Below are 17912 nucleotides of genomic sequence, written 5' to 3' on the forward strand. Positions count from 1 at the left end.
GTCGAGTATTGCTCCTTTGTTTGGACACCACACACCAGTTGGTGTATCAAACAAATTGTGTCTGTGCAAAGAAAGGCTGCTCGATGGGCAATGCGCAACTATAGCCATACCTCCGGTGTAACTGACATGTTGACCACTTTAAACTGAAGACGACCTGGTCTGCGTCGTATTGACCAATGATTGGCTATGCTTTATAACATCACCCATAGCCTAGTACATTGTATTCATTTTTCCCTCGCACTGTTGTCTGCTGGAACTCACTCCCAGAAAATATTAATTATTGCTCTTGGAGCCAATCATTTCAGCCAGGCAGTCCGACAGGTTGAAAATGTGTCTCCTCAGAAACCTGACCTGTTTTTTAACTTGTTTTCAAATGCAATATCTGTATTTTACTCTCTCTTTTTATGCCTTAGTCAATTTCTCTCTTTGCCAGTTGACGCGGGTGAAGTCTATGTCCTCGAAAGGGGTTTGCCTAATGTAAAGACTGATATTGGCCTTATTACGTCAGTTCAATAGCTGTAAACATTTATCATAAGACACTAGGACTCCTTTTCTGGTTTTAGAAAAAAAAATATTTCTCTAAAGTTTTATAGATCAAAGACAACCGCTAAAGCAATCTATGAGATGCATCTGACTTATATACGTAGACCTGCCAGGTCAGACTCAGTCTTTAAACATCTAAAGCCCAGTTTATAATATGAATTCGTGATGTATTTCAAGGAATACTTTGGTATGGCCCATAAACATCAGATATAGCAGTCAACCCAGAATGCTGTAAAGGTAGATGCATTTCAAACGCCATTGTGAATTACAGAATTACAGTGCTATTATATAGATAATTCATGTTCATCCTTACAAATTTTCTTTAGACCAGTTTTCCACTGATACAACAGTATACATCATCTGATTGTACTCGAATAGGTCATAATCCGTAACGAAGCAGTTATGTTAACCCTGTTAGTGCAAACTTAATACCTCAGATACTATTTATGAATGTCTGCAAAATGCATGCTTTTCATTTTTATGGCTTATCTACTTCTATTTGTTTACAGACAATATCAGAATTTACTAATGTCAAGGACATGTCGGTTCATAAATGTTGCAAGTGCAAAGAAATGAAACTAAGAAATTATGGCAGCAATAAAATAATGCGTGATATTTTGCAATTTAACAACTTCTAGTGCAGTTTTCTGAATGACTTCCCAAATGATTAGAACACTGAATGTGCACCAATATGCGGAAAAATGTCAATGAAAATGTAATGATATGTCAATAAAAATATTTTCTTTTATCGAACGCAGATGTGACCAGTTTTATTTCGAGAAATGTTTCGAAATCTGTACGTACAGCCAACTTGTTACTTATGTTAGAACCTTGCACTAATAGATACCACAGCTATTTTCTCCTTCTGTAAAAGTTTATCAATTTTGTTTCCCGAATTGCTGATGTTGCGATACTACCTTTTAAACAAAAATTACTCATATCATTTACCAAACGGTAGACTTTTAAAAAAGGAACTTATTCAGAAAAAAGCTTGTTCCTTAATTTAGTTTTGTTGCTTCTTGTGTTTAAGTTTTCAGTTAGGGATATTTTCATCTTTCTGGGAGAACTAATGGTACTTATTTTCTCTCTTCATAACAGAAGTTGATAAAGATATTTAGCAGCATGATTGTAATAGCATAAATTGCATGCTAAATAGAGTAATATTGATCCACCAGGCGACAGACTTTAATATTTCCTGAGCTGAAATGCCGGTAATTTAAAAGTGCATTAGGAATATGGCTGACATTTTCAAATGATTTGGAGTTTGTTATTTTTCCGTACTAGTACATAGTTGTATTATTTTTCTTTAATGTCATTATGAATTATCTTACAAAAAAATACCACCAAAGCAATTTGAATGGAATCTGTTATCACAATCTATAAGAAGATCCTTTGCAAGCATAGAATGCAACTATGCACGTTGATAGCAGACTCAGTCTGAGTACTATTGTGTATGCTGGTGACCAAGTTGGATATGAGAATTCAGATAATACAAAGTATGCCAGTCCTCTTTCAGGGTTATAACTTTGCTGTAATTAGTCCCCTACGTGTGTTCCTTGGACTTAGGTATTGCTGCCCCAGTCTGTCCGTCAGTCAGTCCGTCAGTCCTGCAAAGCGGGATCCTGCTATATCCGTGAAAGTTAGTACAGTGATAGATGGCATTACGGAGAATTTGCATGTCCTTTTATTTTGCTATGGAAACATATAAACTTATTATGCGAAAAAAGTACATTCTGCGATAATTTAAAGTGACTAACCCACACATTTTAGGCGAAAAATAATTTCTCTCAAAGTCCATAAAAAGTGAGTACTCTGAAAGTGACTGACGGTACAAACTTATTGACATAAAATTTTTGCCATATATATATATACATTCTATGCCAAACTTGGTGGAAATGAACATGTTGAAAAATTTCACATAAGCTGTGGGCGGGTAACTTTAAGATGTTTTCATTAAAGTAAGTGAATAAATAGCTGACAATGTCGAGCACATGCACATTATTCTCTGTTTGTCTGTCCTCCTCTAAGTCATAAATAGTGGATCCTGTAATAACTTAAAAAGCAAAATATATTTCATGAAACTTGATACATGGATTGATGTCACTGTGGAAAATATGCACATCCTTTTATTTTGTTTCTGTTGTAACAAAAACATGAAAACTGTTAATTCTTCAATAATTGAAAAGGTAAGACAAAATTTGTTAAATAGGTAGAAGAAAACGCGGGGAATGGCGGATTCTGTTATAACTTTAAAAGTAAAAGAGAATTGTCATAAAACCTGGTACAAAGGATGTGATATGCAGAATACACATGTCGTTCTTTTTCCTTTCCGTTCGTCCGTCTGTTCATCCATCCTCAGTCACAAAATGATATATCCTTCATTAACGTCAACGGACGAGACATTTTTTTCTTGAAATGAAAGGTTATTTGGAGAATAGGCCCATGGAAAATTTTGTTATAAAGTGTGGTTCCTATGGCAGCAAACACGACACGTTCCCCTTACTCTATGGGACTGCTTTTTGGGTTATATATAACCTTGATTCAAACCTCTTAACTTTTTATATAAAATCCAGTATAAACTTGTCTTTATTGACCACAATCACCTGATACCAACAAGGGACCTAGATTTTCTCATACCCAAGTCACGCATCCAGTATCACTCAAATTCTTTCTTCCCCAGAACCATCAGATACTGGAATGCTCTTCCCACATATATTCAGTCTAGCCCCAGGCGAAATGTCTTCTCCACAGGCTGGCGGCGATCACATACAAGAGCTCAGTCTCCCCTTGATTTTATCCTTCTTTAGCACACCTTATACTGTTCTATACTAACAGTTTTAACTTTGCACATAACCATTAGCGCCTCCCAATCATAATCGTGAACGATTGCTCGGCAAAAACATGTAGATGTAGATGTAATAGAGAGAAAACGGCACATGACCAACATATTTTTTTTTTGAAGTTTTAAATTTTATTTTTTTAATTAATAATAAGTGAATTATTATAATTTTTTTTTATATCTAGTTAGCATAAAAGCAACATTTTTGTTTAAAGTTTTTGCAAAGCTTTGAAAATATTCTTCAGAAATCTATTCCGCATGGTTGTTGTTTTTACATAAACTTATAACTCTATAATTATTATACCTCACTTTTGTCTACAATGGTAAAATCCCATTACCCGAAAAAGAGATATTTTGACTATCAGAAACATTTTCAACCTTTTCGACACGTGACCAAGCGAAAGTGACTGTCAGGTCATGTGACCGCGCTGATATTTTGAATGTCATATAAGGGCAAATAACTGCCTCGGTTTTTAGCCATATGATTGCCTCCCTTGTACACATTGTCGTACTGTAATGACGTCGCTATTCAATGTGTACACAACTGATTACCGCGCTAAAGATGAAACTGTTGAATTTATTAAATGAATCAAAAACATTTTAAAAACTTTTTATGTGTTTAGTTTTGTTCGGTATAATAAAATAAATACCATATGGCAGCGTGTGTGACATTGATATTGTCAACCCTCGGAACAGAATGTCACCACTCGGCTTTCGCCTCGGGTGACATTCTGCCCTTGGGTTGACAATATCAATGTCACACACGCTGCCATATGGTATTTATATATTATGAGACATACGTCTTAGTTTTAGCTTTACGTCTTTTAACTACATTTAAGTTTTATTTTGAATAATCTAATTTTTGATATTGATCATAGTATCAAACCGCTCCGAGGGAATATTGTTAAAGTCACGATTTTCCTTTTGCAATTTACTTTATAAGGAAATTATACGTAAAGTATTCAATAAAACATCTTGTTAAAATTATTGTTTATAATGTTTTATTTTTTCCGCAAATGACTATCGCAAGACTTACGCAAGAGAGTACAAGAGATGTCAGAATGAATTTAATCTTTAGTAATAATTACCCGAATAAATTCAAACACTAATAATCAGTGCTCAAAGTTCAGTGTAGTTTTTGGTTTGTTCAGAGGACGGGAAAGGGTTTGAAACTTTTAATCCCGTTTAAAATACCATAGCGTGCGGTCATTCATGAGTTGGGAATACTCCTTTTATCAACTGAAAAAGGCCGAACCATTCAGTGAACATTCACATCCATCAGAGGTTCGTCAAAATCCCGAGACGGGGAACCACGGTAGACCTCTGGTATGCGAGAATGTTCAGTGAACAGTCCCCTGGTTTTTCAACAGGCATATGTCAATTAAAGAAAAAAACCAACAAAAACAGGAATGCTTATACGTTCAAATCTGCAAAACATAAATATTACAAATTAGTAAATGTGTTGCTCCTTATGTATTTAATGTGACAGACCTATACAGTGTTACACCCGAAAAAGATTTCCAAGCTCTGACACCATTCGTTACAAATAAAATTATCATTTTAACTTTCCTTGGAAGAATAAGCTATCGAAAAAGTTAGTTTAGATATCTATGTTATTGATGAGTTAGATTTGTTTGAACAATTTTATCAATTGATAAAAATGTATTTAAAAATAAGGGATACTACATCATTTCTAACCCTCTCAACATAATATGAAACTTGAGAAATACATCTCTGTTATGTATATACTCCTTATGTATATGTAAATTCTGGGGGAATTTCCAAATATCCGCGATAGGTACGCTTTACTAGAATTTTACGTTTTCAAAGTACATGTACTACCTGAATATGATATCATTTGCACATTTTCATAATATTTTAACGTTTTCAGAAAACGGCTTTTATGAGAAAAAAAAAGATACGGACGGCAGCCGGCTTGAGCAACGTCAAGTCTGATTTAAATTGTTTTGTGTTATTATTTTTTCCAAAAGTAAAAAGAAAACACCCGTAAGTATAAAGGTGCTCGTCAGAGGTTAGTTTGAAATACAAGGAAATTTAACTACGTGTTAAATAACATGATAATATCCATATCTAAATTTAAAATTATTAATATCAGTCAATATCTGTTTTAAATGATTATTTATAGATGTAAATATATGTTAAAATATGAAAATCATGAGTTTACGGCAATGATCATGGCAAGTCACGTGACTTTACCACAAAAAATCATGATTATCTATCCCACAAACATTAGTTATGAAGAAGCTAACAGTGAAAAAACATGGTGGCGACAATGGATTTTAAGCATAATAATAACGTTAACCACGTGGATTTACCAAAATTCGATTCCCTTGAACAACTGTGTGAAAATGGTAACTATTTTAATTTTTTCATTAACTGACATAGTTTAAACACGTTAAAACAAGATCAACAGAAATCTTACTGAAAGAACACTCCCCGAAAAACGCGCCATCGAGGGTGATTCATACTTAGTCTTTGTGGAGGTTTTCTTATGACGTGGTTTTTCTCTTGCTAATAATGCGGTCAGTTTGTATATATGTGGTCAATTTGGTTTATTTGTATATTTATATCTTTTAGATTTATTTTCACTTGCATTCAGTAATTTGTTCAAGTGGCGGAAATTATTCGTGTGTCAAAGGAGCACTATTCTGTGTTATGTGTAATATTTGTCCGGTTCAGATTGTTTTGTGATTGTTACGGGGAAATTAAAAACGCAAAACGAAAGATAATTAAAGTAAGATTCAATGATATATGTGATCAAATGAATTATAACATGGATTGATGGATTACATGCTTACAGAAAGCATAATTATGTTTACATATTGCGCTTACAACACTTAACGATGTTGCAAAGAGAACCATTTGCCAATTAATGCATTCTTGCGGTATTATACTAAATTAATTTGTTAATAAATAAGATGTAAAATAGCAATTCTATAAGTAATAGACAGCTATTTTTTCAGGTATAAAGATTTATCGCTAATAATATTTTTGTTACCAAACAACAACAACAACAACAATAACAGTAACTCCTCTTCTTATTCTTATACCTTTTTTGTATGCCGATTATTTTTAATTGAGACTTAGTAATACATAACTAATCACATTATATAGAAAAATGGCATATTCTATTTGGAATGAATTTGATCATTTTCTTTAATTATGCCAGGTGGTATATAATTCTCACAGACCATAAAAACACACTCAAAAAAGCATGGAAGGTGCATTCGTGACCCGAAAGTAGGATTTTATTTTTATTTTACAAAATGTTGTTTATAGAGTGCGGTTTAAAATAATAAACACTAATATTAATGTAAAAGTTTACTTTCAAATAGAAACAAAGGCTTAATTGAAAGACTTTAGCATAAATGCAACAAATGTGATAAATTTCATAAAACTTATCTTTTTATTTACACTTAAAATGTACAATTTTTCTTTCATTTGTTTTGCACTAAATTGTACTCAGTAGCATTGTGACATACTTAAGATAGAATTTTCAAATCGTTGTTAAAGGACCATATTTCAGACTAGCTATAGCCTACTCTTACTCAGATATTCAAAAGCTAAAGAAAAAAAAACAAGAAATAACCCGAAAACCATCTATTTGTAAGAAAATTAAACTGGGTCAATAAAAAGTACTACTCTTTTATTCTATAAATACTTTTCTTGCGAAAAGGTTAATAATTTGAATTATAAGATTTTCAGCTTAGAAAAAAAAACACGAATATTTTCTTATTTATTTCAATTCATAAATGTAGTTATGTTCAAATTATTTTATCTATTTTATGATGTACCATTTTAGTGGAAACACGAAAGGAAAAGACAGAAAATGTTGCCACTTGACGATGCAACAATATTGAAATCAGAATAATATTATGTGGCTTACATCATCAGTCTGACCTGATATTTACTCATTTTATATGTTTTGCATCTTATCCATCATAACTAATGCGTTGTTAGAATCTCCCTGTCTACAAATGATAGAAAAAAAACCTGAATATGTAAATCCTCCTAATATGAAACTAAGTATGTAACAAAAAGCAAAAGCATAGAATAAACAAGAAAGGTCATTTTTCTTATTCCAGTATGATATAATAATCAGTTGTTTTCTCAAACGTCATTTATATTCTAGCCCAAATAATCTCAACTGTTATTGTTTAAATCTATGTATGTAGGACATTAATCTATATCTTGCTGATTTAATGTGTCAAGTATTGTATGAATACTGTATAAATTTTTTATTGATATATTATGTTTGAATATATACTGAACAAAACAGCTAACCTTCCATTTGCTATTTTAACTATTATAATATACTATAATATCTGAATAATTACTAAAAGTATACATGCGATATCAAGCATAAATTTAGAACAGTATTTTGGTAATAACATATCAAAAACATCGAATTACGAAAAGACTGAATTTTATCAAATTTACTACCACACCCATTTTTTAAGTCAAAGAAAAAAGGATGTTTGTGTTTATTAAAAACGAGTGAATGCCATCTATAAAAATAGAGAAGTGTAGATTTTTTTTTTGTCTAGAAAAGGGTTAAATATCATACAAATTTTAAATGCTCTTTTACGGCGTTGTTTTGTTTTTATTGCCACTTTTTTTTCTTCATAACATTTGTCGATAGTCTTTAAATTCTAGTAATTTTTGTATATTTTTGTGACTCTTGAAAATGAGTTGAAGTCATAATATTAAAAATTGGTATAGCTAAATTTTGTTGAAAGTCTAAAACCTTAACATCAACATATTGTTTCGAGCGAACATCATGCTTCAAAATAGTACATTTGATAACATTTAGAAGTGGGCAAAAGAACAAATGGTGCAAATTAGTTGTTCAGTATACATTTGAAAATTTTTCAACCTGCCCAATACTTTTAACAAATTTATCGGTTATTAATGAATCAATTAATTATTCAAATTATTAATTAATCAATATCCATTACTATTGTTGAAACTATGTCACTGAAGTAATGCATCGGGGTTTCCGTTGCCGAGTGGATACTGTCGTTGATTTCAAATCACTTGCCCTTCAGTCATGTAGGTTCGAAACCCCTGTTTGTGGTGTCAAATTCTTCATGTGAAGAGCCAGGGAGGTCGCTGGTTCTGTGCCCAACCATACCTGGAACAACCCGGAGTCTTCTTCTATCATCAAAAACTGGAAAAGTCGACATATGACCTAAATTCAGTTGGTGTGACTCTAAACCGAACAAAAAAACAAGCAAAAGAAATAATGCAGAAATTGTATTAGTATATGGTCGCATCTCCTAATGATAAATGATTGGTATTTTTAAAAATGACATATACTGCTGACTTAGAATTATTTGAAGTATATGAAGTCGGTTATTTCGTTTGTATTTTGATAATAACAAGATGTATAGATATGCATTTAAATGCATATTGATCATATGATTATAATTCATGCGGTTTGGTGTTATTTAGTCTTTTGAATAAAAAAAAAACAACAACAACAAAACATTAAATTGATATTCTTATTACTCAAGAAATACTGGTTTGTCTTTTAATTCAGTTAATTAGTATTAATATTGGCTGTCAAGTCAGATATGAAAGTAAAACAAAATTTGCATGAATTTACTTCTTTGAGCAAATTTTGTAAATATATCGTGACATCAATGACATCGTTATGAATATCTTCAGAAAAAGAACTTACCCCGCATGCATTCGAGATTTATCTGAGCAATGAATACAAAACTATATATATTTTGTTGATATATATCACAACTGATAAAAATATTCTATTACCTCCAACTGTCAAAACCTACCGTGACTAGTGGCATGAACGTGTATTGCAAATATTTTAGAGTAAAAACATATAAATACATAAGAAGCTATACCATTTTCAAGAGCGCATATATATTGAGTAAATATAGAGTTAAGACATCGTTTGTAATAATTATTCTTTACATATAAAGTAAATATATAGAGAGAAATATTAGTATATTTACACGTTTAATTCAGAATTAAGACAAACTACACTTTTTGTTAACAATGCTTTTAGTAGTAAAAGTCAAATGAAAGAATGGGGACAGTTTCTTTGTGTTTCGCACACGGTCCCATTTGTTTTGCTTTTACTAAAATTATGACCTGAATATTATATGAAGCAACATGCCTCACCGCTGTGGAGAGGGAGTAGAATTCTTTCGTGTAAGGAAACCATCCAGCTAGTTTGCGGAAGGTCGGTTGTTCTGTCCCGTTTACCGATCGACTCGGTTTTATTGTAATGTTTAGACCTAAACGTCATACATTATGTTTGTTCTTTTTACACAAACCGGATCAGTATCCTTGAAGCATTTGAACCTATATAATTTACATAGAGGTATTTCATGTTAATTGTGTTATGATTATAAGTCATATTTGTACACGTATTTAGTTTGTTTTATAATCTTGTTTTAACACGAAGATGTGAACGATACTTTTAGACAGAAACAACAAAAGTTCGATATGTAAATGTTTGTGTATATTTAATAAAAGCCACTGAACAAATTTACGGTTGGTTAATATTCCTGCTAATGAAAGTGCCAAATTGTCAAGAAATATATATATAATGGGATGAGTAAATACACAAATATAAATACTTCTCTCGTGTATCTTTTACATTTAAATAAAGAAAGGAAGCTATTGTATTGCGTACCCTAATGATTTTATCACTAGATTTTCCAGCCATATAATTTGTAAACAACAGGTGTCTGTTGGTTACACGCAACTATTTTTCTAATCCGCATGACAGTAAGTATTTCAACCATTCGACATCTAAGTAATGCAACTAAGAATTAAAAGTTAAGTACAGAAGATGCCACGGGCACCGTATTCAATACACTGATCTAATAGATGTTTAAGAGTTCTGGTTCACTCTATTGGAAGGAGAACTTGTCGAAAATTTGAACGCCTTTATCTAACGAATGTACACGTTTTTTGTGTAATTAGAATCGTTTTTCTTAGTAAATTGTTTCATGAAGAAGGAAGGAACGCAGCTCATGGTAGTTTTATTTTCAGTTTGTTTTGATAAATCTGATATCAGTGTAAATGTTTTCTCTTCTTTGTCAGAAACAAAAAATGATGTTACCTGTGTCATGTCTGTATTTTTGTACACATGTAGGATTGGCTATGTCAGCATATAACAAAGACACTCCACGTAAATTGTGTGGTTATTATATATAGATATTTGTACGTGATGTGTAGCTTGTCTTACTTCATATTTTAGCAATACCGCTGCCATAAAACTTTCTATATGTACTATTAGTTCAAAACAACAAGTGTGGAGTGGCTACACGCAAGTCTGTTTTAATGTGTTTAATATGGTTGAAAATTACAAAGTAATTGATATTCTTTAATGGTGTTAAAATTAATGCGCATATTTTGATGACTCCAATCGTTGAAACTGACATTGCTACGTATGTCACTAAACGATGTGCACGAAATTTTAGAAATAAGAAGTTGAAAATTTCTAAACATTGTGTACTTGGCTGGAACAGGACGGATTATTATACACTGTATATGATTTTAACTTTAAAACATAAATGTCTTTACTTAGTGTAAAAGCAAGGCCAAATCTGGGGAAGTTTCTTTGGTGTTAACGATCCTTTAGTTAATTTCAAATAGGCATATGTAGCTGTCCTTATTGATTTAATTTTCACCGCAATATCTGCCGAAGAATTTTTTTTAAAAGTGCACTATAGTTCAGAGCAACAAGTGCTTGTTGGTTACGCGCAGTTATGTTTAATATTTGCATTTAATGTACTTGAATATTAATTAAAGGCTTACAGTTTTTCTATAAACAAGAATTATTTTTCCGAAAGAATTTTGATTTTGGTCACGTAGGTGCCGGCCGCTCAACCCGAGAGTCGTGGGTTCAAGCCTCACTGGGGTCACGACCATGACTTCTCATATGACACCAGTGCTGGTTATTCCAGGAGGCGGACTGGAGAGTGGTTCAAATAATCACAATTGAGCTAAAATAAATCAGTATAAAGTAAACTAAACTAAATGTTGGTCTTTTTCTCACTTGAATGTTATTTTATCAAGAAGATGAATGCTCAAAAGAAGGAAATAGACACACAACTGACTACTTCCGAGTTATATATTTAATTAACCAGAATTGAAAATTCAATGTGCATGGTCAGTATTCATGAAATTTAAGACACCAGCGCTGTAAAAGAAGTTCTGGCTTAAATTACATCGTTGTGAACCTTTTGTTTATTACTTCAACAAAGACTTATTTACTAATTGGAAAGATTATACAAATATGACGGTACCTGTGTCACATGCCCGGTTTTTGTACACAGATAGAATTGGATGTCCTATTTTGTACATAATAAGTCATTATCATAAATGAATATTCATTTTTCAATGTCATACTTCATTTAACTCAAAGATAATTGCTATACGATTTCCACTTTTCCAGTACGAGTACGTGAAATAATACCATTTCAAAACAATTGCTGATTGGTGGTTACACACAACAATTATTAATGTGTTTAAATAAAGTACAATTAAACCACCTGAAATGAATTTAAGATGCAATAGTTTTATCTCATTTTTTGGCTACAGACACTCTTTTCGATACACATGTGTCAACAGACAATCCTATTTTGTACACTCAACACTGCAACATATCCTAACCACTGTGATTTCCCACACGTGCTTTTTGTAGGCTAGTGGTTGTTTTATGCAACTTTGTGATTTTATGTGTAACAAGTAGGGAAGTTTACACTAAATACGTATGGAAAATAATTTGACATCTTAAAATGAATATTTATTATTACCATGGTCCAATATCTTTTTTTCTGTTCATATGCCGATATCCATTATACCCGTTTGATACTGGCGGAGCTGTATTAAAGTTATAATAAGGTTCAAAATTAGAAAAAGAGCAAATGAAGTTTCATTTGGACCTTTTGTTTTAGAAAAGAAAGTATAATGGAATAAACATTTTGACTAGCCTAACTGTCATTTCAAATTCGGTATATTACGACACATAGCTTAATACTGTATCACTTTTTGTAAAAATATTATTATTTCACGTTAAGGCGGGTGGGGAGCAATTTACTTCGAAAACTTACAGGAGTATTTTAACAAGTACATGGATCTGTAGTGTACTATATGCCAATAAATTTGAGTCAGAGGTGTAAGAACTATCGTGTCATTTCTATTTCCTTACATATCTATATGAAATTGAGTAAAAAATCAGTGCCTTCCTAACCTAACCCATTAAAGGATCACACTTGGTTCTTCTGAAACTTCTATTTCGTTTGGTAAAGATTATTAAGTCTGATTTATTACTCCATGTATACAAAGAAAATGGTAAAAATATACCCGGAAGTATGCCCGGAACAGGAAATAAGTTTTTTTCCATATATTTAAACATTAATTTAGATATATTGAATGTGAGCTACAACTGTTGATATGAGACGGTTTTCAGTCTATAATAATCAATGTAAGTAATTACATATACTTTTCCGCATTTTTTTCGTTTTATTTCCGCAAAATATATGTGTACACTTCAAAGAAGTTGAGGATACATAAATTCAAATAAATACATGCTGAAGTATGGATCAGTACGGCATGAATTTTGTCTGCATGTGTAAGACAGGGACTTCCCTATACGAGGGACAGTGTGAACGGAGGGTTTTTGACCCTGCTGTCCCAATGGTTGGGAAAACATCTCTAAATCACAGGCAGACATGTAAGCTATATTTTGTCTATAGCATTAAAAATAAAAAATAACAAGTGTACGTTCACTAGTAATTACTTATGTCCTTTTTATGTTTAGAATACATAAAACAGAACTCGTAATAAAGCTGCGAGGAAAATGTTAAGTTAGATTACATTATTACAATAAATAAATTCCAAAAAAACGTCAAACAACGGATTTAGAAACTCATTAAGGCCTCTGGCCTTTCTGAATATTAATTGACCTTAGACATAAATGATTTAAAACCAACATTTCCACAGGATTAAATACAAGATTTTAAGCCTGATTTTATTACATCTCCGTATTATTCCAGTGTATTTTTATGTTATACAATATGGTCACTTATTGGCAAACTGCCTCTTAATGGTGTGTTCTTCATGATTCCCCAAAAATTCAGTAAGAACCCGGTTATTATTTCGTAATTTTTAACTGACAGGTTTAATTGGGAAGGTCATGATAAGACCACAATCAGGTATTTATCAGACTCATTTATTGTGGTAGTACAGGAATGCAATGACATACTGATATTATGATATGAAGTGTGAAAATATTTAATTAAACATTTAATTCTTTGCTCAGCAGAATCCTTTGAACCAAACTGAAAACGGTCCACCATTTTGCTAGACATTCACATTTGTTTTGGCACCAAAAATTACAGACAAAATAAATGACGTAATTCGCACTCAGCTTACTTCTGAAGACACAAATTTGTTTGACAACAGCAATTTCATGATTAATTAGGAAGGTCAGATTTCTTCACCCCCACATATTTGCCAATAAGTAGGTAAGAAGTTCTGATAACCGGGCTTCGCCCGGTTATCAGAACTTCTTACCTATACGTATCTTCTGCGTAGGGTTTGAAGATAGGTCTACCAGTGTCTACCAGTGGTGTTTAAACAAAACAAAAAGTAAGTTAGTATTGAGCTGTGGAGCCAAATACTTGAAAATATACCAGTTCAAGGGACGATTTGAATGGGCAGAACAATGCAATTACAAAAATACCATGCAGATAGAAAGTGTAATGAATACAATGGTAAAGGAGTACTGGAAACCCCGTTGGCTTGTACAGGTAAATGGATAAAAAATCCTATCAGCGAGACACAGACAGGGCAAGCTTAATGCAAAGGAAAATATCCGCAAGTGTACGTTTACATAAAAAAGACAAAAGGCTAAGGAGTCTTCGGTGTAATTGGTATACAGTTACGTTAACTTATCAATATAACTATGTAATATTTCGAAATAAAATGCACACCACTGTATTAACTTCATGACGAGATTAAGTAAGTGTTATTTTTTTTTCTTTCTCTGAATTTTGATACGGCATTGAGGCCAGTCAAAATGATTTGTTTTCTGTTACCTGAAATAAAACGATTTTTCAATTTTACTTACTTGATAGGATAAGTCAAGTTATATGCTATTATGAAACACTAAATGCACTTGCTGGGTTAGGGCAATGGGGAAAAATGCAATCGGAATTCATAGTTCACTTGGGAAAATGTCACTGAATAGTTCAGTGCAATGGCAAAAGATTTATTCGAAGTATTGCTGTCATGGGAAAGCTTCCTTTAATGGATGGCACTGTGACAGAATTATACAGCTTAACGGCAAAAATATCAATTAGGTATGTTACGACAAACTTACATGCGAGTTAGCATTTTTATACGTGAAACTGTGACTGAATGAAATAGTTTTATAGTCAGGATATATATTCTATGTAACAAGGCGATTGTAACCTATATGTCGAGTGAAATTACCAATGATGTATTGATTTCTAATGAAAAGTAAAAATCATCAGCGTTGTTGAAAAAATGGTATGAAATGTTCGAAGGAAATGAAATTTAAAAGACATTTGCTTTGGTCAAAATAAACTAGTAACAGGCCACTTAGAGACGAAAATGGCTTTAAAATCATGTAAGTAGCATATTTGGTAAAACAGAAAGTACCATAAAAGTGAACAATGCGCTGAGAAATATTGTTGATGAATTACACGCAATATGTAAAGAAAAAGTTTGTTTTTGTTATATTTCATTAAAAATAACTTTAAAAAGCAAACAAAGTAAAATAAAGTTCGCTACTTGTAGAGTGTGAAACGGAAAAGGACCACGACAATGAAAATTGTAAAATTAGTATGTACGAGGTGTGTCCAAGAATAACGTAATCTTTTGTTGCAATATTTTTATTTATAAAAAAGATCTTGACGAAATTTACTTGGAACAATATTAAACCTATTGTCTCCAAACTTTAGCAGCTTTCATATATTCAAATAGCTGAAACATGCTTTCATGTTACTATAGTAACTAATCATTCTATAGGCGAAGCAAGTTAAAATATGCACAAGTATCCTAACATTGCACTGTCCATATCTTCCTCCATTGTGTCACAATAGTAGTCCGACGCTTTGTGGCTATTGTACACTTGTTGGCGTGAAAGCTCGTTCCAAGATTCGACGTTATAACAGTTGTAATGGTAGTTTTGAGATACAAAACATGCAAACGTTGGTTGTCAATGTTATCAGAAAAATGACGTCAACTGATTATTCAGAATATAGCAAAATTATCAAAGTATGTGTGAATCCAGGGAAAACACCAGTCAAATGAAACTCATGAATTGCTAGCATCAGCAACAGTACGACCACCAGTATTAAGGGCATTAGTTTTTTTATGGCACACAGTATTGAGGAATGGGCGAGAAAGCGTTGAAGATGATAAGAGTCATGGGCGAAAGTCAACGTTGGATACAATGTCAAATCAGCTGTCAAAGACTTTGTGGACCAGGAGTGGCGAGTTACTATGCGAAATACATGTGACATGTGAAAGGGACGAGTGTCTGTGCGTCGCTTTTTAACATAGCATTTGATCATGCGGAAACTTAGTCTAAATGATTAACGGAAGACAAATTGGAAAGAACAGTAAAAACTTCAAAGACGTTCTCTGCCCCCCGTACGCCCCCCCTTCCCCCAGTTAATAAGGAATGGGAAAGAATCATCAACTACAGATGAATCATGGGTATTTTTCTATAATTCCCGAGACCAAGGGACATTCCAAACAATGGAAGATAGATTTCTCAGTCCATTCTAAATTGGCATACCAGACCAAATTTATTGGGAAACAAGCGTACATATTCTTCATTGAGAGGTCGGATGATACTTGGTACTTGGTACGTTGCTCCTCCTGTGAAAGCCAGCTATTATTCAAAGGTAAACGAAACATTTATTACATTGTAGTTGATTCATAAAATACTAGTAAACATTTCCTTTGATTTCATGAATAAAAGTAAATCCATGTAAAAGTGTGAATTAAAAAATATGTTATATAGGAGAGATGTAGTATGAGCCTTACGATGGAAGAGACTGCCATAGCGTTTGATAGAGTATACAAGACCATGTCCGAGCCATTATACAGTGTCCACTCAGATTGACATGAGTTTGCTGGAATTCTAAATAACTGAGCACGCCCTCTACTCACCAGACGTAGCGTCCACGGACTGTCTCGTTTTTCCTTTTGTGGACGCCGCGTAGAAATGTAGCAAGTTTTGACTACTTTTGTGAACTGTCACTGGCCACACAGACCGTTGTGGCTGGTTTGTTTAGACCAACACTGGTACAAGGGAATTGTTAGCAATGGATCAAGAGAGACGAGAAGTGCATGAAATGCAATGGTGACTTTATCAAGAAAATTTGAACACCAAAGTCAAACAAAACGTTCACCTTGACGTTGTAACATCAAAATGATCTGCCCTGCCCTCGGTACCACTAGTCCCCGGTACCACTAGGTTCTTCAAATGCCTACCAATTCAATAACGAGTAGCGCACAAGGCTTACAAACCCAGTAGTGGAGATTTTGTTTTGTCTTTACCAAATACTGTTTTTAAGTTGTAGCAAAAGTTTACATAATCCTGGGATACCCCTCGTAATTAAAATAAAATCAACAACAGTGTTTCTCTGTCACAGTTATAAAAGGGAGAATTCTGTTAATGCCAATATACAAGGCTTCAAAGGAAAAGCTGACATAGAGTATGTGTCAAGACTAACTTTACGCTAAAACTAAAATAGAAACACCATTGACAGATATGACAATCAAGTGCAAAAGAAAAATAAATGCTGTTCAAAGGGGCTAATTGTTGAAATGGCGGTTTTGCTGTGGCAGGCTTTAGGTATGTTGATGATGCAAAATGCATAATATTTGTATAATTTAATTTTACGCGTAAATGGGAGAAAAGGAAGAATCAGTTAGTGATGCATCCATGGAAAAATATCAACTAGAATCTTCCTAAATTTCGAATATTTTCCACTTAAGAAGATATTCATAATCACGAATCATGATATTTTACATACGCATATAGAATGCTGCTGAACGGATTAAGGTTGAAAATATATTCCTTTGATGGCTTATCTTGAACATCCTTTGTCTGATCATTAACAACGAACAAAAAACCCCGTTGCACCATGCGACAAGAGAACATGAGTGGTAGTCCACAACTAAACTATTTCAACCTTTTTTTATTTATAGTATTAATATGGTAATGGCAGTTAAAAATTCAGACTTAAAGTGACTGCAGCTGAAATATAGAAAAGAAGTATAGAATTATGTTGGTAAAAGAAAGTAGCAAATTGAGATAAATGAAACGTTCTATAAGGTACTGCCTTGAGTATCATTAGAAAAAATAACCCAGGAACACGAAAGTACATATTAAGGAAATAATGATGAAAAACATCTTCGTAATATTTCTGAATAATAAATACATGTATAATATTATCAACTTTAACCTTTTTCGTTTTCATACACA

General features: G+C 32.8%; 1 protein-coding gene across 4 annotated transcripts in view; it reads left to right on the plus strand.

The window, feature by feature from the left end:
• The first annotated feature begins 5606 nt into the window (after positions 1-5606).
• The window catches only part of LOC123551407 (runt-related transcription factor 3-like), a 56134-nt gene continuing 43828 nt past the window's right edge, over positions 5607-17912 (plus strand). For 2 of the 4 annotated variants that reach the window (XM_045340327.2, XM_053540900.1), the window contains exon 1: positions 5607-5754. In XM_045340327.2, the coding sequence (XP_045196262.2) occupies positions 5664-5754 (91 nt within the window). In that variant the 5' untranslated portion in view covers positions 5607-5663. Of the gene's footprint in view, positions 5755-6022; positions 6138-6260; positions 6289-17912 lie in introns of those variants that run through there. The other 2 variants (XM_045340329.2, XM_045340328.2) reach the window with 2 other exon arrangements.

The sequence above is a fragment of the Mercenaria mercenaria genome, chromosome 4 (assembly GCF_021730395.1).
Source record: "Mercenaria mercenaria strain notata chromosome 4, MADL_Memer_1, whole genome shotgun sequence".
In the NCBI taxonomy this organism is placed as follows: Eukaryota; Metazoa; Mollusca; class Bivalvia; order Venerida; family Veneridae; genus Mercenaria; species Mercenaria mercenaria.